The sequence below is a fragment of the Pristis pectinata genome, chromosome 16 (genome assembly GCF_009764475.1).
Source record: "Pristis pectinata isolate sPriPec2 chromosome 16, sPriPec2.1.pri, whole genome shotgun sequence".
NCBI lineage: Eukaryota > Metazoa > Chordata > Chondrichthyes > Rhinopristiformes > Pristidae > Pristis > Pristis pectinata.
This window is the reverse complement of record NC_067420.1, coordinates 40757688-40781350: the sequence shown is the minus strand read 5'-3', so window position 1 is coordinate 40781350 and position 23663 is coordinate 40757688. Positions and strand designations below refer to the sequence as shown.

Sequence of the window (23663 nt, the reverse complement as noted above, 5' to 3'; positions counted from 1 at the left end):
GGTGGGAGGGAGAAATTTAAAGGGAATCCAAGCAAATCAATTTTTCACACTGTAGTCGGTATCTGGAAATGAGATGCCAGAGGAACAGTAACATTATTTAAGAGGCATCTTGACAGGTATTGGAATGAATAAGGCATTGAGGGATATGGAATGAATGCAGGCAACTGAGATGAGTATAGCCAGGCATGCTGTTCAATTCTGACTCTATGAAGTCTCGAGACTGCATCATCTGAAGGTTGCCCTTCCAAGACACATGCCATTCTGATTTGGAAATATATTGCCAAAACTTCACCATCACTGATCAAAATCCTGGGACTCCCTCCCTAACAGCACCATGGGTATACCCACACCTCAAGGACTGGTGATTCAAGGGCAATTAGGGGTGGGAAATTTAATGCAGGTTCAGCCTGGGAAGTCCACATCCCTTGAATGAATAAAAAGGTAATAACACCTGCACATTCAAAGTCATTAACTGTTTAAAACTTAACACTATCAGGACACCACTAATCACTATTCTAAATGCAGAATGGTCCAAAATAACCGAAGGATTGTGAAAGGAATTTGGAATAAGAATGTTGGATTGTTGATTTTCTGATGCTGTTGAACTCAATATTGAATCTAGACAGCTGTTGTGCCTAGTTGGAAGATGGGATGCTAGTCAACTGTTGAGATCATATAGGAGCAAGGGGACAGGCCAGAACAGCAGTGAGATTAATTATAGAGACAGGCAACTGGAAGGTCAGGGACAGGCCTGTGGAATGTACAGAGGTGTCCCATAAATTGAGTAGTGCATAAATCACAAGTACAATTAAATCCTGCTTCCTGAGAATTGTTTAGGACAATGTGGAGAATATAGGTGTTGCGTCTCCTATGATTCTTCAGGAGGGTCCCAGAGCACCCCAGAGGTACAGCAGGGGAATCATTGGTAGAAGTGATGGAAATTGCAGACTATACATGTCAGGTGACAGAAGAGGATAAGGGGAATCTTTTATTGGTTCTATAACTGGTAAGGGGGTGGGGGAAGGTACAGGAAAAGGAATGGTGTTCTTCCCCCTTCAATGTTCATAACCCTTCTTTAATGGTAGATATTCCTCAATTCACAAATGCTTTATTCACATTCTTGATGTAACATCAACTTTTTAGTATATGTCCACAATTTATAAATATTTTCACTATAAATAGCATAACTCTCTACCCATAGGAATACACTGTAGCAAACTACCCATAATACTTTACACGCAGCTTTTGATTTGGATATAATTTTGATGTGAAATTTTCCAGGAATGCAACCCATTTGTAATTTGTATACTGACATCACTGATATACTGTACAACCATTTACAGCCACGATGTTAGTATCTGTCATGCATCAAAATCTAAGTCGACGACGAGCAGGTATGGTTGTGGAAAGCTAATGGCTCAGAACATTCTCTTGATGCCATCCTGATGCACTCTGCAGCCATACTTATGGGCAGTCTGACAGGGACAGGTTCTGACAAAAGGCCATCGATTTGAAATGCTGTTTCTCTCCAGATGCTGACAACCTGAATATTTCCAGCATTTCCTGTATTTAGTCTTTAACTAAAGTTGGTTTATTTTGTATCCTCAAAACACCACTGCCATGTCCTTGTCCTCCAGTTCATCCATCACCTTATTGCTCATTAACCTCAATTTGCTTTCTGTCCAAAAATGTCCCACTTTTAAAATCCTTATGTTCCAAATACATTTGCCATCTCTTCCCCATCCATAATCCCATATAACCTTAACCTTACATATAACTATAACCTTACAAGATGATAGCACTCCACCAATCGATGCATTGAGCATTCTCGATTTCCATTGTTGTAGAATCAACTGCTATGACATCACCTAACTAGGCTCAGAACTTTGAAGTTCACTGTTTGCCTCTCCTGAGCCCCCATAGCCCCTCCCTGCTTAGAAATCTATCTACACAACCTTGCTTTTTGGTCATCCACCTTAATACTTCCTTGTGGGACCCAGTCAACACTCCTGTTAAAGGATGATATGCTGTTGCACACACCACAAGGTGGAAATCAGCAATGCAGAACCTAAAAGGTGCTTCAGGGGAAAATCATCTGAAAATATTTTTGGCTTGCGTAGTTAGGTAACATTGTGGTAAAAATGTTAAACATTACACATATGGATTATTAGCATACTTGAAAGAAAAAGGTTGATCATAGACCTATGAATCCTAAAACTCTACACTGTTTTTACTCAACTCATGGATCACCATTGCAATATGGCAGCGAATAAAGTCTTTAGTCCCAGTATTCCTAGATTTTGGATCGATTATAATTTTAACAAGTGTGCATTCAGTCTCTCTCATCCTTTGGTTTTTGTGCATCTGAAAACTGACCTTATCAAGCAGTTTTAGCTTAAGCATTAACCTAGTTACCTTAGTCCTTTTGAGATAAAATGAGAACATCCTATAATCTCAAGTATTACAACTGGAAAATAATTTAATGCTATATGTAATCCTAACACAGCAAATTAAAAGGTATAAATTTTAGTTTGGTGATCTAAAAGGGCTTTTTTAAAATCCTAAGGAACAAGAGCCTGGATCACAAGTAAAAAACAAACTGCTGGAGGAACTCGGACTCCTGAGTGCAGGGTCTCAGCCCAAAACATCAACTATCCCTCTGCCTCCACAGATGCTGCCTGACCCACTGAATTTGTCCAGCAGCTTGTGTTTTTTGCTCTAGATTCCAGCATCTGTAGTCTCTTGTGCCTCCAGAGTCTGGATCACATTGCCTAAGGCCTTAAAAAGGTATGAAATGTCCATGCAAATGAAAAGATTAAGGTGCCCAAGAGAACTTGTACATGCCCACCAATATCATCAGAAACAAAATCCAGATTTTCCCCAAGTGTTTTTTCTTTTATTTATTGAATGATTTTGCATTTTTTTTTATACAAAATTTGTACCAATTACAAAATCCTTACTTTTGAATAGAAATACCAGGCTGCTTTTGAATCACACTACAGAGGGAAAAAAAAAATCAGGTAATGTTTACACTCTGGAGCTCACAGAGCTTAAAAAAAACAGCAAGAAACACCACGCACGGCCAGACAAAATTACTGTTACCCTTTTCATCTTAATTTCTTAGTGTGCATTTATAAACAAATTGTTATTAATGAACCTTTCCAATGTTTTTTTTCCTGTATAACACTTTCTACATCAAAAGGCAGTGAGAAACAACTATTAAACTGGCCTAGGGTTCTAAACGCATAAAATTAAATTACAGACTCTGCTTACCTGTAATTAATATCGAATAGAAGATGCGCTGAAGTGATTATTATTTGGCTTTCATCTTATTTGACAATTTTTAAAAAATGAACATGCAATTAGTTGAAAAAAACCTCCAATTTAAGCCAGATTACGGAGTCAACTACTGTGCAGTGACAACCTCCTCCCAATTCCTTCCATCAATTAAAAACATTGGGCACTAATATCTCAATCAAGTCAGAGAGGGATTACTCAGGTCTGTAGCTGTTAGCAGCTTCCTTCCTACTTGATTGATGTAGGAGTATTTCATTTCTCACTCAGCGCTATTGTGGACTTCATATTTTGCTCTTACACCCATTGTTATTCAGCCAAATGTTGACATTTTTTTTTATTGGTAAAATTAAGTTTGTCTGGCCTAGATCCTATGGAAGCACAAGGATAGCACATCACTTATAACTGTATTTACATAAGGAAAGTTCATTTTGACTGGGGTGGGTGTAAGTGAAAATTAGCATTGAGAACAGACCAAAAAAGGCAAACTGTATATACAATAAGCTTTAATCTGAAAATGTCACCTAGAGACCAACTGTACACAAAGATTATTTAGAACTCCATTTCTTTTGCAGTTTGCCTTTTATTTAATGAAAATCCCAAACTTTGGTCATAAGAATGCTAGCCAAACCTAGTATTAACACTTTCCAGAACTAGGCATGGTGATCTTTAGACAGCCCTAGACCGATACTGATATAGAACACCACTCCATTTAACTTTTCTCAACATGGAATGGGAAGTAGTCAAATCCACAATTGCTACAAATCCAATTTTCTGGACATCAGCATAGCTTCTTTGCACCTTAACTTCAGCTATCAATTCCTCGGTCAAAAGATGGTTGGTAATATGATCACCAGCAATAACTGAAGGAAAAAAATCTGGTGTAGCCACAGATGGCCACTTTTCCAGTTATTCTTAAGCTTAACTGGGCTTCTTTCTTTCTCCAGATCCCCAGCCTCAACTGTATGTAAACTCACAACAACACACCACATAACTTGCCTTCTGGGTCACTCACCCTTATATTACTGAATCAACTAGAACTCCACAGTCAGCAGAATAAATGCAGTGAACGATCAGTGGTCTGAGTATTTACTGTGTGGTCTTTAATTCACAAGAGCTGTAACCTACGTATTCAAAGATTACCTTTTCCAATAACTCACTTTAATGCAATAAGTATTTTCACAAAATTTATAAACTGATATTTTAAAAAAAGCTCATCTGAAGTTTCATCAGAAGAGCACCAAAAATCAACAAAACATGTAACTTAAGAAGGGTAACGAGTGCAGAGATATTTCTATAGTCTACCTGACTGCAGTAGTCTTAGTCTTATCACAGGAACCACAAAAATAAGTTCAAAACCCCCAAGAAAGGTGCACACCATCTTTCAATATTGCAGGCTTTGTTTTTTTTTCCTGATTGGATTATCAACATTACTGTGTAGTCAAAATGTGGTACACTGCACCAAAATCAAAATAAAACAGCCTTAGGGCGCTTGTGTAAATCTACTTCTGCCATTTTATTTTCCTTCCACTAGGGCTTGGCAAGATTGAAAAAAAACATTTGTCTGAAGTCCATTGGGAGTTGTAAGAGTTTTCCCCCGATACTTTCCGCTTGCATCGTTTGTACAGGCAACCACTATGTAATTGTCCACATTCCTCCAAGTTCTTGGAATTTCAGTTCCCCTGCAGCTCCTATCGCCTTGCCGGAGTCAGCAGCTGGGCAGTTGTCATCGAGTCTGGGAAGAGATTGTGGTAGGTTGGAAGTGGCACATAGGCAGCAGTGATCATTTTTCCTATGAAAGAAAACACAGTTACATTACAAACTTACAAATACATCCACCAAAAGAAGTGCTTAACAGGCACCCAATCAGGAAGGTGCAGTTTTAAATCCAATATGGAACAAATTTAATCTCAGCTCAGCTAGGTAACAACTAGAGTCCCACTCAGGGCCTCAACACTCAGCTTTAGTACTAGATGCTTATCAACCCATCAAAACTCAATGTTATAGCTCATAAAAAAATTTCAATTTAACCAAGACATAAAAGGATTGCTCCCAGAGATTCCTAGAAAAAGTCAGCATCTCACAATATGAGAGAAAAAAAATACAAGCAGCCAGCCTACTGGAAGTCAAATATTTCCAATACTCAAACACAGCCAAACAGCCCCATCATATTACCATCAATTTTCACATCTTTTTAAAATAATTCAATCCCCAAGTAACTGTTAGCCAAATGAAGGGTTGATCCCACCCCCTCCCCCCAAGCAGCAGGCACTATTGACAAGACCAGCCTTTATTGCCCTTCTCAATTACTGCTTGAACAGAGTTATCTGTGAGGGCATTTCAAACATCAATGACCTTTCAGTGGGTCTGAAGTCATGTTTCAAGCTAGAAGGGGGCATGAGAAGGCCTTGGCGAGTAGGATTAAGGAAAACCCCAAAGCATTCTACACGTGTGAAGAATAGGAGGATGACTAGAGCGAGGGTAGGATCGATCAGGGATTTTAAAAAAAGGACATGTGCCTGGAGTCAGAAGAGGTAACGTAGGTCCTCAATGAATACTTTGCTTCAGTATTCACCAGTGAGAGAGACCTTGACATTTGAGGATGGCATACATGGGCTGATACACTAGGGCATGTCGACGTGAGCAAAGAGGATGTGCTGGAACCTTTGAAAAACAGGACAGATAAGTCACCGGGGCCCGACAGGATATATCCAAAGTTATTACAGGAAGTGAGAAGAGATTGCTGCACCTTTGGCGATGATCTTTGCGTCCTCACTGGCCATAGGAGCAGTGCCAGATGATTGGAGGGTGGCAAATGCTGTTTCTTTGTTTAAGAAAGGGAGTAGGGATAACCCTGGGAATTACAGACCAGTGAGTCTTACTTCAGTGGTGGGCAAATTACTGGAGAAGATTCTTAGAGACAGGATTTATGGGCATTTAGAGAAGCATAGGCTGATTAAGGACAGTCAGCATGGCTTTGTGAGGGGCAGGTCATACCTCACGAGCCTGATTGAATTCTTTAAGGATGTTAATGATGGTACAGCAATGGATGTGGTGTACATGGATTTTAGTAAGGCGTTTGATAAAGTTCCTCATGGAAGGCTCATTGAGAAAGTCAGGAGACATGGGATCCAGGGAAACTTGGCTGTGTGGATTCAGAATGGGCTCTCCCATAGAAGACAGAGGGTGGTGGTAGATGGAGCGTATTCTGCCTGAAAGTCGGTGACCAGTGGTGTTCTGCTGGTATCTGTTCTGGGACCCCTGCCCTTAGTGACTTTTATAAATGACTTGGACGAGGATGTGTAAGGGTGGGTTAGTAAGTTTGCTAATGACACAAGGGTTGGTGGTGGTGTGAATAGTGAAGGTTGCTGTAGATTACAACAGGACATCGATAGGATTGCTGGACTGAGAAGTGGCAGATGGAGTTCAACCCTGAGAAGTGTGAAGTGATACACTTTTGGAGATCGAATTTGAAGGCAGAATACAAGGTTAATGGCAGGACTCTTAGCAGTGTGGAGGAACAGAGGGATCTCGGGGTGCACATCCATAGATCCCACAAGGTTGCCACGCAGGTCAATAGGGCTGTTAAGGTGACGTATGGTGTGCTGGCCTTCATTATTCGAGGTATTTGAGTTCAAGAGCCACGAGGTAATGTTGCAGCTCTATAGAACTCTGGTTAGACCACACTGTGTTCAGTTATGGTCGCCTCATTATAGGAAGGATGTGGAAGCTTTAGAGAGGGTGCAGAGGAGATTTACCAGGATGCTGCCCAGATTGGAGAGCAAGTCTTATGAGGATACGTTGAGTGAGTTAGGACTTATCCTCCATCTCTCCAAGGAGAAAAGGGGTGATTTGATAGAGGTGTACAAGATGATAAGAGGCATAGATCGAGTGGACAGTCAGAGACTTTGTCCCCCAGGGCGAAAATGGCTAACATGAGGGGGCATAATTTTAAGGTGATTGGAGGAAGGTATAAAGGGGATGTCAGAGGTAAGTTTTTACACAGAGAGTGGTGGATGCGTGGAACGCACTGCCAGCAGAGGTTGTGGGGACAGATACATTAGGAACATTTAAGAGACTCTTAGATAGCCACATGAATGATAGAGAAATGGAGGGCTGTGTGGGAGGGAAGGATTCAATAGATCTTAGAGCAGGATAAAATGTTGGCATAACATTGTGGGCCAAAGGCCCTGTGCTGTGCTGTAAATGTTCTAAGTCAGACTGGTTAAAGGGCAATAGTCAACTATATGGATTTTGACAACAATCCAATAGTTTCACCATCATTACTAATTCTAGCTTTTTCATTTGATTTAGATTAATTTAAATTTCCCTGCCTCTCTGCTGAAATTTGAACACATGCCTGAAGATTAGTGAAGATCAAAAGTGACAAAACAGGCCCAAATGTGTAATTTCAGCATAATACCTACCAGCAAACCACCTTCCATGTAAGGCGCCAACAGCTGCTGCTGCAGCAGCAATGGTAGGACATTTCACGTACACATTTCCCTAAAGAAAGGGGAAAAAAAGCACATCTCTTTTAAAGCTTTGACAAAGCATATTCATATTTAAAACATTAACCAGCATATGCTTTAGGTCAGTAATACAGCACAGAAACAAACCTTTTGGCCCACCAAGTCCATGCCAACCACCAAGCACTTGATTAAGCTAATCCTACATTATTCCTATTTTATTCATTTCACTGCAGATTCTACCATTCACCTACATACTTAAAGCAATTTTCAATGGCTAACTTACCTAGCAGGTAAGTTGTGGGAGGAAACTGAAACACCCAAAGGGAACCCATAGTTACAGGGAATGTGCAGACTGCACACAGACAGAATTGGTGGTCAGGTTTGATTAATTAGGCACGGTACAGGTCCTCCCAAGGTTAATGAATGCCTGACCTATTTACAGTCTGTACATTCAAACGAGAGTTTGGAAGACCAGATTTGCTGGCTGCTGTTGGGCTGCAGGCACCTTCTGCCGAGTGGGAACTTGGTTCACTGCAATATCTCAATGGTTGAGTTGAATGCCCTGGTTGGCCTATGTTTTTATTGGCCGCGGTTCTGACTTGCAAACTGTTCAGGTTCTCAGGAACACTGTCTGAACCTGGGGAGGACTTGTATATCAAGAATGAAAAATCCTTTAGAATTAGTGCTTACTAAAAGAATGCTGGCAGAACTACTATGGTATGTTCCTTCAACAATGGAGTTCTAATCTCCCCATTTGGTTCCTTGCAACATTAGTGCCAGTTAAAGTATCAATTTTCTTTTCTAACTTTCACCTCAGCACTGCTGCTTTAAACCAGCTTACTTCATTGGTACTGCCATAAGGAATTTTACAACAGAACAAAATGCAAAAGTTCTTGCAACAGAAAACCCAATGAGAAAAGACTGTTCACCTGGGGTGAATTTTTATCCACAAATATGTGAATTACTCCTCCATGCTTGTTGCATTCTTCAATTACATCATCTCGGATTTCTTGGTCCCAGGCTGGATCGTCTTCCCTTTATAAAGAAATCATACTTAATGAGAAAAAGCCTGCAAATTTACCACTGCAATATCTTTGTATTTAATAGAATATATTCCCAGTTGTCTCTGATATCACATTTCCATAATCATGTCACAACACTGCAATTGGTGGAGAAATACAAGCTGTATGGATTGCACCTATAGGAATTCAACAATTTCTTTTATTTAACCTCCACTGACAAATCAGTTACTTCAAGAAATTCTCAGGAAAACTAATAAATGCTTCTTTGGGTCTCTGACAGTGAGGTTAATCAAGTAACTGGCAATAAAATTAAGCTCAACATCAACACACAAGTTAGGGAAGAGGAAAGGAAAATATGACAGCAATCGTTATACATCATTCCATAATTGCTACCTGTGTAATAGTATTGGACAGTTTTCTGATGCACACCACACAATTTAATAATTGCTGTTTGTAGAACTGTACTGATAATAAAGACTATGCATTCAGAAACAGGGAAGAGATAAATCCTGGTAGAGGATTGTACTCCTTTGTCCCCGCATTAGAAAAGGACAGGAGTTCTATTGCTGATCATTCTCAAGGAACAATAGCTAGAACTTTGCATGCCAACATCAGGTGAATGAAAGGAAGAGTGCTGTCTATCACTACAATGGCATCTATCACCAAATTGAAATAAAAGGTAGCATTTGGGGAAGGTATCACGCTGGTTGCGTCCATAGATCCCCACTATAATACAAATTCAGCCTCACCAAGCCTGCATAGCAGAATGAAAAATAACCAATACACTTCCATAAGCAAATCTAGCCAGAGCAGTAAGAACATCACACTGGAAGCTGACAAGATCATAAAAATTTGAAGTTAGTTTCCAAAATCACTAGTACAAAATCAAAGCCCACCAACTGATTACAGATGATGAATTTCTTCTGAGGGTTGCAACACTTTGGGGTCAAGAATTCCCAAGAGCTATGGAGGCAGAATCATTGAAAATACTCAAGGTGACATTTGAGATACTTGAACTTAACAAGGTGCGAGTAGAGACCAGGAAAGTAAACTATACTGGATCAGCTATGACCTTATCAAACAGTGGAGCACTCACGAGGCTGAGTGGCCTACTTCTGCTCCTATTTCTTATGGATAGCTCGTTCTTTCCGAATTACTTGTCATTCCTGTGATTGTCCTGAGTGTCCTTGAAGACTATGTATCCATCCCCACCTATGGTACTTAATGTTCTATATTTCTTATGTATAATGCAATTTGTTGCCACTTTATATGCCGAATGCCATAATCTTGCATACTCATTTAAGCCATCTTCACTCATTTGCTAGTAATCAAAAACTAGGTGGGAAAAGTAAGCTCTGAAGAAAGTGCTAAGTTTGATAGAAATGGAGAGTGTAAATAGCCAAGACCAAAGCTGGTCCTTATGGCTTCAAGCTAAAAATAACTCAATTTGTTCCTTTATTTTCTGGCCATTAGACAATTCTCATTTAATCTCCCAATCCCAGGAGATCCAATTTTACATAATAACCTTGTAGGACACTTCTTCTGAAAATCCAAATATGAACAAGAAATAGAAGCAGGCCTTTTCCACCTTCCAATAACAGCATGGCTGATCTTTTACCTCTGCATCACTAACCCCAAATCCCTTATTACATCAACACTTGAATATCAAACTCTGCCTTGGCTGTTAGATCTTTATCTGTGAAGTCAAATATTCAGTCAAGTCTTGTGGAATATTGCAAACTGACTCGCATTAAGGCTAGGCAACGGCATCCTGTTGAGGTGACAATTTCTAATGTTGAATGCTTAGGAGAGGTGTCATTTCAACAAAGATATGCTTTTCGTTTTTAAAGTTCTGAGATGTTTAAATAGTTCATAATTATCACAGCATAAACTGGTTTCTGCAAAGATCCTCACAGCTAGATTTCAGCCTAATCAACCATTGTAAATTTGTGTTTAATCACATCTTTAGTCAAATTATGCCAAATTATCTAATTACATATACCCAAATACAAACCGACACAATGAATCACATCTTTTCTACTAGTTGTACAAAGGCACTTCATTCCAACAGCAAGTACAGAAGAGATTCCCTTGTAATGTACATATTCTGGCCTTATATTTTTGAGAAATATTTCAGGAATGCAAATCAGCAAAGAAAATGAAACAACTTACGATTGTGGGTTAAACATGTTGGACAGTTGGAAACACTGTGTCGCTATTGGTGGAGCATTCACAGCCACAGGAGGATTCAGTGCTGAAATAAAAATATAAAAAATCTTAAAATACTGCTCAAACTAAAAGACTAATTGCACTCACAAATATACATCAAAGAACATTCATTCCATAACACTTAACTTGTGTCACTTCACATTGCAATTTTAAATCTTGTCAAAAAATGCAAACCTTTGTACCGAGATACCTAATTTTCTAAACAAGATTTATGAGAAAAATATTACGTATTTCCTAACATGATTTGACATACCTAAAAACTGAACTTATTGATATAATTATTCAATCCTTAGCTTCCTTGAAAACTCAATGAGTTCACATTGTTCCTATAGCTATCACAATTGAAACCTGTAACAAGTGCAAGAAACAGCCTGTCATGTTTTGCCACTGAGTGCCTTAAAACCTTCATTTTAAATTCTAGTGTGTAATCACAAATTGTTACACAACAGTAGGCGAGACTAACCACTCTGTTTACAATTTCTCCCACATGCAGTAAAATCTTGCACCAACCAGCTTGAGTTGATCCATGCTTTTGAAATTCCTCATGCTCCAAAAACTGAAGGAAAGCTTCCAGAAGAATAAATTACACGTGTAAAATATCAACTTTGTAAGTGTTCATTACTACCTCAGGAAGCTCCAATCTGCTTTTCAGCCAACTATTTCTGAAGCGTGGTCACTATTGTAATGCAGTTAGTACAGCACCTGTTTTCATACTGTGAAGTCCCAAACAGCATTCAAATATTTTTTTTAGGGATATCAGAAACTAAACAGATTCTAAAACCTTAAGAGAAAGTGCTCATACCACTCCAGATGTAGTGACACTTATGATGTTGACTGTACACTACCGCAAAGGCCTCAAAAATTGTGTCACATAAATCTGGGGCTTTATGTACCCATACAAATATGAATGAGTGCTGACTATTTTGACATACAGGCTTTTAAATGAGACATTAAACAGAGATCCCAGCTCCTTGGGGAAAAAAAAATCAAAAATAAATCTTCATTTTTGCTTAAATACTTTTCTCTGGTGTCCTATCTATCAATTTTCAAGCAGATATACATAACTATGTCTACACCATAAACATAATATCTGCACAGTCCTTTGGGATATCCTGAGGAATTGAGTACTACTCTGTACACCCAAATTATAATCCTTCTGTTTAACAAATAAATGCAAATGATGACATCAAATTCACCAGAATAAAACTTCCTCTCACCTTCAGTCTGCTGGATAATTCTGGTCTGCAAATCTAAGAGAAAGCAGAAAGGACAAATATTAAATCCTCTCTCAAATAACTAGTGTATATTACAAACAAATCTTTGATCAATTAGCCTTCCAATTTAGAACTTTATCATTCTTAATTATTTATGACATTTTCACTATTGCTAGGATTTGATGCACAACACTAGTATTTGGCCAACGAAGGTGGAATAGAATTTGAACACTTCACAACAGAAAATCATTAGTCTTAATTATCTCCCAAACTACCACCGCCTCCTCACCCCCCTCTCCCCAGCATAAAATGTGCAAGATAATAAATCTGGCCTGAATAATTAAAAATATTTCCCCTCTCCATTTATTGAAAGTGACAATCCACAGCCAAAATGGCAAGTAACATCTACTCTCTGGCATTCTTTGCAATTCTATTCTTTAGCAACCCTGCAAGAGGCCATTCTGTTCATCCAAGGTTTGACATCAGCACAGCGAAAACTATGGTGTCAGGACACCTCCACCTCAACTGTCAAAAGGAACAACAGCTCAGTAACAATGTCACCAACACATCTGTCCAAATGAAATAAACAGCCACATCCTAACATCCAGGCAGCAGTAGTACAAGTATTAAATAGCAATTTAGGAAACACAAAAGCAATGTGAAATTACTTGGGAGCTTTGAGACTGGTATTTAATAAAAATGTCAACAGTCTATTGACTGAAAATCTTTTGAGGTTGTGAGGAGAAAGTTGACAATGAGGCTAAAAGAATTCGCAAAACTTGGCTGCATGCTTACAGTGCATGCTGTAAAATTGAGCATTTGCAAAAAAAACGAACCAGATGATCTTTTTAATGCATCGAACTCTGCCAGAGGAAAATACTTTTATACTTTACAACTCAGAAGAATCAGTAATTTTAAAACAATCACCATTTCAGTACAGGTGTAATGGTACAGCATTTATCTTATTGCACAAGTTCAGAAGCACGGACAAATAATCCATTGACAAGGGCTCAAATCCAACTGTGCAGCTGGGGGATTTGAATTCAGTTAGCTATGTCAATTTCAGTAAAGCTGATATTGCCACAAGAACCTATTTAGTTCACTCAAGCTACTGGAGAAGAAACAGTGATGCAGTCTAGTTTGGACTGTTTAACTAGAGGCAGTAAAGAGATTAATTCTTAACTGCCATCTGTAATAATGCAACAAGCCACTCAATTACCTTAAACTGCTATAAAAACAAAACAGGACAACTGGCATTGTTCCTAACACCAGACGTAGAAAAGGCACAACCAACCCAGGCAGTCCTGCAAAGCACTATAATCACAAAGTCAAAAGCACTAAACACCTGGAGACCTGCAGGATAACTGCAATAGCTATCCCCTGAACAGGTAAAGTGCCAGGTGTACTAGTGCTTGCCAAAATTGTACCATACATCCATTGTCTGAGATTTTTACATGGCATCCTTGTGTATGTTCTGTCCCAGCAGTAGGAGAAATTGACCAGAGATGGTGGCATAATGGTACATAGATGCAAGGGAGTGAACCTAGGTACCCACAATGACTCTAAACCTCCCAAGGATTCACAGCACTGGGTTAAATTTGGGCAAGGAAGCCTCCTGCTGATTTCCACCATCAGCACATAAATCAATACTCATCCACCTGGAATGTTATTTGGAAGCAGTAATGAGACTAACAAAGGTACTCAGTTGGCAAGTTCAGTATCCATTACGAAGACAGGCTCAGCTATACCACAATAGACAAAAGTGGGATTACCCTGAAGGACATTAGCCTGACCAATATGAAGTGGACATCCAACACTTTTACCGTAAGACCATAAGAAATAGGAACAACACTAGGCCATTCAGTCTCGAGCCTATTCCACTATTCCTTAATATCATGTCCGATTCAACTTTTTGTCCACTTTCCCACCCTACTAACGTAACCTCCAATACAACTGTATATACACTATCCACCAAAACCATAACCTCACGTTTAGAGAGCCACAAATAATGGACTGGAATAAAGCTCTGCAATCCTGTCACACCCACTCAAAAACTGCAGTGAATGTTTAAACTCATAGCAAGAAATAGTCTCTGAACACCTCCATCCTTAATGGAAACAGTGCCAAAAGCAGTAAAGACAAAGCCGAGAGTGTCACTTCTCCAGAGGCCCCATCGTCACTGAAACCAACCTTTTGCAATTCTATTCACTCCATGTGATAGCAATAAAAAGCCATGTGCACTAGATAAAGGGAAGGCCATTGACCCTGACATCATTTTGGCTGCAGTACTTAGTTGTTCTGTTGAACTACCCATGACCCTGGTTTCAATGTAGCTTTAATAATGACATGAATTCAAATGTGGAAAACTGCATGGTACCTCCTGTCCATTAAAAGCAGAACAAAACCAATCTGGCCAATTAGTGATTAGTCTACTCTCAATCTTTAGCAAAGTGAAAGGTGTTGCTGACAGTACTATTGAGCAGCACTTACTTACCAATAACTTGTTCATTGATGTTCAGTTTGGGTTCCCCCAGGACCACTCGGCTCCAGACATCACTACAGCCTTGATCTAAACATAAACAACAAAATAGCATCAAGGTATTTAGCAAAATTGAAGTCAGCAGGAACCTAGCACAAAACACCCCACTGGTTTGAGTCATACCTCGCGTAAAAGATCATAGTTGCTGAAGGCCAATCACCTCAGCCCCAGGATATCATTGTAGATGTTTCTCAGTACAACAGTCAATCATATCCAATAGCTTTATCAATAACTTTCCCTCAATCATGAGGCCAGAAGTAGAAATGTTTGATGATAATTGCAATGTCAGTTCCATCTGCACTTTCTCAGAAAATGAAGTCACTTATCTCCACATGCAGGAAGACTTGGACATTATTCAGGGTTGGGCTGATAAGCAGCATGTAATATCTGTGCCACACAAAAGCCAGGCAATGATCACTGCCAGCACATTAGTTTCTAATCACCCCTCCCCCTCCAGGGTGTAGGAGAAAGGAAAGAGAATGGGTGGAGGCCTGCCTTTGACGAAAAACTAAATTGGACCAGCCACAGAAATACCATGTCCGAAAATGCAGGCCAGAAGTGGTGAGCGACTCAACCGAATGCCACCCCCATCTAAGCAGCACAAGACAGTAGCGTGATAGAATACTCTTCGCTTGTCTGGATAAATGCCATTCCAGCAGCACTGAACATTGAAGGCATCAGAGGATAAAGCAGCCTGCTTGATTAGCACCCCGCTTGATTAGCACCCCATCTGCCATAAACATTCCTTCCAATCACTGCTACAATGAAGCTGGTTTACCATCTGCATAATACACTGCAATAACTTCCAAAGGATTCTTCAAAAATAAACCCCAAATATGTCATCTCTAGTCCCTAGCAAAATAAGGACAGAAGGTGCATGGGATTCACCCCAAGCATATATCTTGGCTTGGGAATATATCACAATTATCACAAAGTCACAATGTTAGAACTTCCCTATTCAAAAAGCAGCATAGGAATCCTCTCAAAACGAAGTCCTCAAGAAGGACTTCAAGTAATTAACTGTACAAACAATGTCCACACTTTGAATAAACAATGTCATACAAATCCCATTTGTTACACAAAAACTGAAGTTCAGCATTACCTGTTACTGCTGCCATGGTGCCCAGTGAAATGTTGCCACTCATCTGCAAAGCCTGCTGTGCTGCTGGTGGAATTTGTAATCCTGTTCCTAAACCAAACAATGTATGTATAAAATATTAGACACTCAGAATGAGAGATATTATAAACAATTCAATAGTAAATAAAATGTTAGAAACTTCAGCGACAAGAGTAAAATATTAGCTACCAAACAGATGACACAAGAGTCAGAGTTACTCAGTCTGATTAAACATAAAAGCTGGACCATTCTCCAGCTTTGACAAGCCACCTAATAGAAACATTTAAATTTAACATCTGCTAAGAGGGAGAGGATATTTGCATGCAGTCTAAACATTACCATGGATCTGTTGAGTCAAATAGCCTGTTTCAAGGTGGTAAATTATAGGTTAAAAAGATAGATGGTTGCATTAAGTATTACTTAAAAGTTGGCTACTCTACAACTTTGATCCCAGTCTCTATACAGTTGGGAAAACAGAACACGAATATGATCACTAACCAGTGACCAGAGTCGAAAAATTACTACAGAAATAGTTATTAATTTGCAAGCTTTTGGCTGGAACTTGCCTACAGGTGATTATAAAGATTATAACTTGTGAGAATGGCAAAGCCTGCAAAAGGAGTAGAAACAAATTAAATAAATGGACAAAAAAATGGCAGATGAGTGTATAATGAAAAGAAATGCAAAACTATCCCCTTTGTTAGGAAGAATAGAAATGCAGAGTATTATTTAAATGATAACATTCGGAGAGATCAGTGTGTAGTCACACAAAAATTTCCTCACAAGGATACAGCAAGGTACTTGCTATGACCAAAGGAACGTTGGTCTTTATTGCAGGGGGTCACAGTGCAAGGGAAAGGAAGCCTTGTGGCAACCTTACTAACCAGACTGCACCTAGACTAATAAATGTAGTGTACTCTCCTTATCTGAGGATATACATGCCTTGGAGACAGTTCCTCCAAAGGTTCATGAAAATGATTCCTGCAATGAAGGAGCTGTTCTTTACACTGAATTAGCCTATATCCTCTATAATTTAGAAAGAGCATTGAAGTCCACAATTCTGGAGGGGCTTGACAGGGTAAGTACTGCAAATATTTCCCTTGACAGTTTTATAGAGCTAGGAATAAAGCTATTTAAGACGGCAGCAAAGAGGAATTTCTTTTCCTGTCTATGAACTTCGGAATTCTTTGCCCCAGAAAATTATGACCAGTGAGAAATTAAAAATTTTCAATGTTCTCAGAGATTAGTCACAAACTTTCAAGGTTCATAGAAAACTATGCGGTAAAACTCTGATAACGTAACATGTGGGACATTGGTGTTGCCAAACTGTCAGATTTTATTAGCTTTTTTTTAAGCTGCTACACACAAGAATAAAATCTCCAGCGAATCCATTAAATCTCGGGAGCACAGGGACTGAGACTCGGGAGATTGCAGGAAACATCATCTCCTGAGCGGATTATCTAAATTTAATTGCATCATAATTAATGGACCGTGCCTGCAAAATCTAAGCCGACACCATGCCAAAATTGTAAAATGCATTCAACACTGCATATTATTTGACCACAAGATAAGGCATTACAACCACAGCCTGATGCTCCTTGGACTCATTGGGTTGAAGAACTTCTATCCAATCAGTAGTAAAAAGTGAACAAAACCCATGCAATGAAACTAGAAAAGATTTCAAATTCCAGAACCTGTGGTGGTATTGCATCCCTATTTAGATTAAGTGAAAAGAAAGAATAGATATAAAAAAAAATATACACAAGCTTCAAGTCTTTCCATGCATTCCCACTGAAATACCTTCTGCCAACCGAGCCATCAGCTGCAGACGCCCCGTCGTTCCAAGATCAATACCGGTCCTTTCCAGTTCATCACTGTCTAGAAATGAACTGGCATTAGAAGAATCAGATCGTTCTGTAACATGGCCAACCTTCATTGGCCTACCAGCAAGCTCGAAACCATTCAATTGTTCCAAAGCCTTCTTTGCACACTCAGCATCAGAAAACTGCACAGAAGACAATTATACTAGTTAGCATCACAAGTAATCTTACACCAAACTTCTGCACTTTGCATCAGTCATAAAGCTGTACAGTACAGAAACGGACCCATTGGCCCAACGCAAAAATGCCAACATTTTTTCCCCCCATATACACCAATTCCATTTGCCTGCACTGGGTCCATATCCTTCAATACCTTGCCTACTTAAAATGTCTCAAATGCAGTGACTGTATCTGATGCCACCACCTCTTCTGGCAGCATGCTGCAGATATTAACAACTTTGTGTAAGAAAATGTCACCCACAAATCCCTTTTAAAGCTCCTTCCTCTCACCTTAAAGGTGTGCCCCCCTTTTTGATACCCCTATCATAGGAAAAAATTCTGACATTAAACAGGCCAAATGGGTTGTTTCATTCCACTGCTATTAACTCAAAATAATGAAGTAACTGGTTGTACAGTACTTTGTTTTATGTAAAGAATGGTTCAGAATCATTTGGTAACATTTGATTGTACAGCTTAACCCCAATTAAAGACCATCTATCCTACCTATGCCTCTTAATTTTATACACCTCTATTACATAATCCTTCAGCCTCCTTTACTCCAGGAAAAACAAAACTAACCAATCTCTCCCCGTGACTAAAGCCCTCCGATCCAGGCAACATCTTAAAGAGAAAAGTTCAAATGACAAGCAAATGTAAAATAATAGAAGCTTGAACCTAGAATTTAAACTTACCGTTATGAATCCATAGCCTTTTGACCGGCCAGTTTCACTATCCATCATCAGTTGTATGTTTTCAATCTAAAGATTCAAACAGTGGGAAATCACAATCCAAAGCTGCATCAAATTAGCTCAAAATATCTACACACCCTCCTAAAGGCCTGATGATCTTAAGGAAAATTCACCAATCTTTATCCCATCCAATGCTTTGCATTAAATTTTTCTGAATTTCTCCCCTCCCTAATTGGTCAAATATTCATGACTAAACATCAAAGTATTATAAATACAAATCAGAACACCAAAACTAATGTAATTTAATGTTCATTTTTTTTAAACATTTCACTGAAATCTTAATAAGAAGGTCCTTCAATATTTTAAATCACACTTACTCTACCAAAGGGTTCAAAAATTCCTCTCAGCATTTCTTCAGTGATATTGAAGTGCAAAGATCCTACATATAGCCTCATTGGTCCTGCAGTACCTTTCTGGAGGTTGTTTGCAAGGGCAGCAGCTCGGTTCTTCTCAGCCTGTTTTACATAAATGACCTGAGTTAACTCTCTCATTTGAGATGAGGGACTGGTATCTATCCAACAGTAAATGAAAATCAAAAACTTTACAGATGTTGGAAATCTGACACAAAAACAGAACTTCAGGCAGCATCTGTGGAAAGAGAAAATCAAAATTTCTGGTCTGTGAGCCTTTGTTCAGGCAGTTTCCTCTTTCCACATGTTGCATTGTTTTTGTTGCATTTATCCAAGTTATTTTGCATGATGAAATTAAAAAAGTGTAGAAATTTTGTCAAAAATGAAAAATTGTCCTCAAGACAAATGGGAACATTTTTAAAGAAATCAATTTAAGCAATCTACAAAATGATATCTTTATTACTTAAAAAAAACACCAAAAATATTTTTGTTTACAGAGAGTGATGGGTGCGTGGAACGCACTGCCTGCAGAAGTCATGCAGACAGCTACATTTAGGGACATTTAAGAGACTCTTAGATAGCCACATGAATGAGAGAAGTGGAGAGCTATGTGGGAGGGAAGGGTTAGATAGGTATTAGAGCAGGATAAATGTCGGCACATTTTGGGCCGAAGGGCCTGTACTGTGTGTAATGTTCTAAGAGAATTGCAACCTTGTTATCTACCACAATAGAAGGGAGCACAATGGATAATGAAATCTATTAGGTAATTGAGGTTCTGATGAAAAGCACACTAATTCAGCTATTCAGGGAGGTGGCTGGCAACGGCAAAGTGGGCTGAATTGACTCATTTTGTGCCGTCTACTTCTTTGGTCCCTTGATTACAAAGAAGACTGACAATTAAAAACATTGCAGGGCTTTGGGGAGGGCAAGGATGTGAAACAAATTGAGCAAAGACTGGGTTGGTATCCTTCCGTCCTTCCATGTTCTAAAGTGAAAGTCTGGGAGCTTCAAAGTACCACTGGCCAATAAATATGAATGTACTTGAGGTTGCAAAATGCAACATAAAAACACAGGCCCATCTTTCTTTTCCCCCTCTATAGCATCCACTTCTCTCAGATGAACTTTTGCACAAAATTGATCTTACATTTTAACTCCTCAAATTTGTCAGCTCAAACTCAAAAATCACAAACTGGAATGGCACTGATTAAGTTGTGCTAGTTTTTTTTAAATTAAGAAAGTTTCAGGAGGTTACAGAGATGAACACATCATGCTTGGAGGAGAGGATATTGGTTATGGACAGGGGATCAAAAGTGGGTTATTAGTGAACAGACATCATCAATTCCATTAATTTAATGGAACGCGCAATATGCTGTAAAATATTGAAAAATTATGATGATAGAACATTTGATAACATTTATATAAAATGTTCCCTTACCTGTGAAGCCTGCACAATAATTGGCACACCAAGCAGCTTCTGCCCTGTCAAACCTATTGCAAGTGGAACAGAACTCACATCGACGAATTCTACATAAGCAATTCCTTTCGAGCGTCTCGAATTCCTATCTGATATCATTCTTACATCTCGAACCTGCATACAAAGAGATTCAATTTACCGATGCCAAACTAATAAGGCCTGTGTTAAATAAGTAAATACAATTTTTAGAAACATCTTCATCCACAACAGGTAGTTGGTCTTCAGCTCAACCCTATTTCATACCCAACGATTATGATGCAAAGATTACAGGGTGGAACAGTGGCGCAGTGAACCAGTTTCAATCCTGACCTTGGGTGTTGTCCATGTAGAATTTGCACATTCTCCGTGAATGTACAAAAGGTTTCCTTCAGGAGCTGCCGTTTGTTTCCACATCCTAAAGATGTAGGTTAATTGGCCAGTGTAAATTGCCCCTATTTTTGTATACAGGAAAAGTAAAACCTGGAGTTGATGAAAATGTGTGGAAAATAAAAAAGGGACTAATGTAGGATTAGTGCAAGTGGATGGTTTGATAGTTGGCACAGACCCAGTGGACTATGCTGTGCCTCTATGAATCTATTAGGTAGTGCAATCTCTGACGGAAACCCTCCTTAAGAGGTTTTTTTTCTTGTCAGCTGCAGATGCAGTAAAATAACCAGGGAGGGATAGCGGAATATTGAAGCAATAAAAACACAAATGATGGAAAACCTAAAAAACATGCTGGAAGTGCTCAACAAGTCAGGTAGCAGTGGCAGAAGAGCCCAGTTTTCAGATCAAGGACCCTCAATCACAAGAACAGAAGAAAATAGAGTCGGCAACCAGGCCCATAAGCCAGCTCAGCCATTCAATAGGATTATGGCTGATCTATACTGACCTCAACTCCTTTTCTGCACAAGTTCCCCATAGTCTTTAATTCCTCGACCTTTCAAAGATTCATTCATTTCCACCTTAAACATTTCTAATGATCTGGCCTCCGCCACCCTCATAGTTCCAGAGATTCGCTACCCATTGAGAGAAGAAATTTCTGCACAACACAGTTTTAAATGATCAGACCCTTATTTTGTAGCTATGTCTACTTGTTTGGGAATCTCCATGTTATAATTCCCAAAATTAGAAATCTTACATTTTGTTTCCTCCTCCAAATCATCAATGTAAATAACTGAAGGCCAAGAACCAATCCGAGGTACTTCACTAGTTACATCCCTCCAGCCTGAAAAGGGCCCATTTATTCCGACTGTTTTCTATGTGACAGCCAGTTTTCAATCTATGCTAATACACATCACACAATATTCTAGGCACTTAATCACCTTCTTGTGGCACCTTGTCAAATGCCTTTTGGAAATCTAAATACACTATATCTGCATGTTCCCCTCTATCAACTCTCCCCATTACATCCTCAAAGAATTCCAGCAACTTTGTCATTTTCATAAAACTATGTCGACTAGATTGGTTATATTCAGTTTTCCTAAATGATTATTTATTTCCTCTTTGATTACTGACTCCTCCATCTTGCCCACAGATTAACTGGCTCATGGTTTCCTGCCTTCTGTCTTCCTCCCTTTTCGAACAAGGGAGTCACATTGGCTGTTTCCTAATCCTCAGGTAGCCTCCTAGTTTTTAACCAAATTTTGAAAATTTTTAACCAATGGGTCATTTCTGCATCCACTTCCTTTAAAACCCCTGGATGCAGTCCATCAGGTCTCTGCAATTCATCCTGGCCTGGACTCCAAGCCTTTCACAATAAAGGACAAAACACTATTTCCCACCTTAACTACTTGTTAGAAAGCAAAAGTGCCTGCTAACTTTTTTGTGATCCTGGACACAAAACACTGATTCTCTTTCTCTGCCCCACTGACGTTGCCTGAACTGATAAGCACGTCGAGCATGACAGAAAAGCAACATTTGAGAGCAAATTACAATGCTCCCATCCAAAACAGCTGTTCATTTTCCGCTGAGTAAAGGCCTAAAAGGTTATAGACCGTGGGGACAAAAATCCCAGTTAGCTACTTTTCTAGAGGGAATCTCATTGAAATTGAAATATATAAAACTTTCTGACATGGACTAGACTGGATGTTTCCCCAACCTTCTTGGGGGGGGAAGATCCTAGAATGAAGGAATCAGTCTCAGGATACAAGGTATGACATTAACAAGTCAGCACTGGTACACCTATGGAACTCTCCAGAACGCAAAGCAATGGAAAGCAAGTTACTGAATATACTTGAGAAGATTTTTTTTTAAAAAGACTTAAAAGGTAACAAGTGGTAGAGACAGAGAGTGTAAATGTGGTACGAAAGGAACATATTGAATGGTGGAGCATTCTGAAATGGTTGAATCACCTACTCCTGCTCTTATTTTCTATGTCTCTGCATCCCTATGCCAGTTTTGATTTACACATTTTTAAAACTCATTCTTCAGTAAATCAGTGTGTGTATGCATTTCACACCGATAACAAACTAATTTCCGTAAACCTTAAGTAAAAAGAAGCCAGAATTGCAAAGAAAACTGAAATCCGACACAGGCCTAACAGTGGCTTCAATGAAGTAACTATTATTAATTAACTCTGAAGAAAATATCAAATACAGATCACGATCTGACCTTTCCTACAGAAGAAAAGAACTCCTCCAAGTCTCTTGGTCGAATCCGTGCTGCTAGCTGCATACAAAAGACTGTGCGGGCATCTCTTTCTTCAGGTGAAATGTTATCGATTGGCTCTCTGTAATTAACAGTTAACAATATTAGAAACTGAAGAATTATATTCTAAAAAAGAGATACACAAACAAAATTATTCCAGTACAATATCTTTCACCTTAATTTTCACTGGGACTGAAATAATTATCCACTGGCATTTCTGTTGATAACATATTAGATAAGCTTAACAAACCTCAAATGGCAATTCAGCAAGTTTTAAAAAGCTAACATCTACAAGTCTGTCAAAAGCTTAGATGCCTTGCATATAGTTTTTTTTATTAAACAGCAGAATGGAGGAACTGCACATTAACTGTCTCTATATTGGATGTTAGATGGATCAGAGATATGTTGACTAGAGAGTAGACTTGAGACACAGGACCAGCCACAACAACACTGAATGCAGAGCATGGCCCATTCCTGCTTCTATCTTCTTATGCTACAATTGGATCCAAATCCAGGTTTCCTGTTCATTAGCCCAA

The 23663-nt window shown here is 39.1% G+C and overlaps 1 protein-coding gene across 9 annotated transcripts in view; it reads right to left on the bottom strand.

The window, feature by feature from the left end:
* Positions 1 to 2885: 2885 nt before the first annotated feature.
* rbm39a (RNA binding motif protein 39a) overlaps positions 2886 to 23663 on the bottom strand; it is a 40079-nt gene continuing 19301 nt past the window's right edge. For all 9 annotated transcript variants that reach the window (XM_052031043.1, XM_052031042.1, XM_052031046.1 and 6 more), the window contains 12 exons: positions 23092 to 23209; positions 20461 to 20613; positions 18993 to 19130; positions 18619 to 18684; positions 17688 to 17892; positions 15873 to 15959; positions 14726 to 14800; positions 12235 to 12267; positions 10961 to 11042; positions 8696 to 8801; positions 7722 to 7800; positions 2886 to 5086 (listed from right to left, as the gene is read on the bottom strand). In XM_052031043.1, coding sequence (XP_051887003.1) covers positions 4986 to 5086; positions 7722 to 7800; positions 8696 to 8801; positions 10961 to 11042; positions 12235 to 12267; positions 14726 to 14800; positions 15873 to 15959; positions 17688 to 17892; positions 18619 to 18684; positions 18993 to 19130; positions 20461 to 20613; positions 23092 to 23209 — 1243 coding nt within the window. In that variant the 3' untranslated portion in view covers positions 2886 to 4985. The remainder of the gene's footprint in view (positions 5087 to 7721; positions 7801 to 8695; positions 8802 to 10960; positions 11043 to 12234; positions 12268 to 14725; positions 14801 to 15872; positions 15960 to 17687; positions 17893 to 18618; positions 18685 to 18992; positions 19131 to 20460; positions 20614 to 23091; positions 23210 to 23663) is intronic.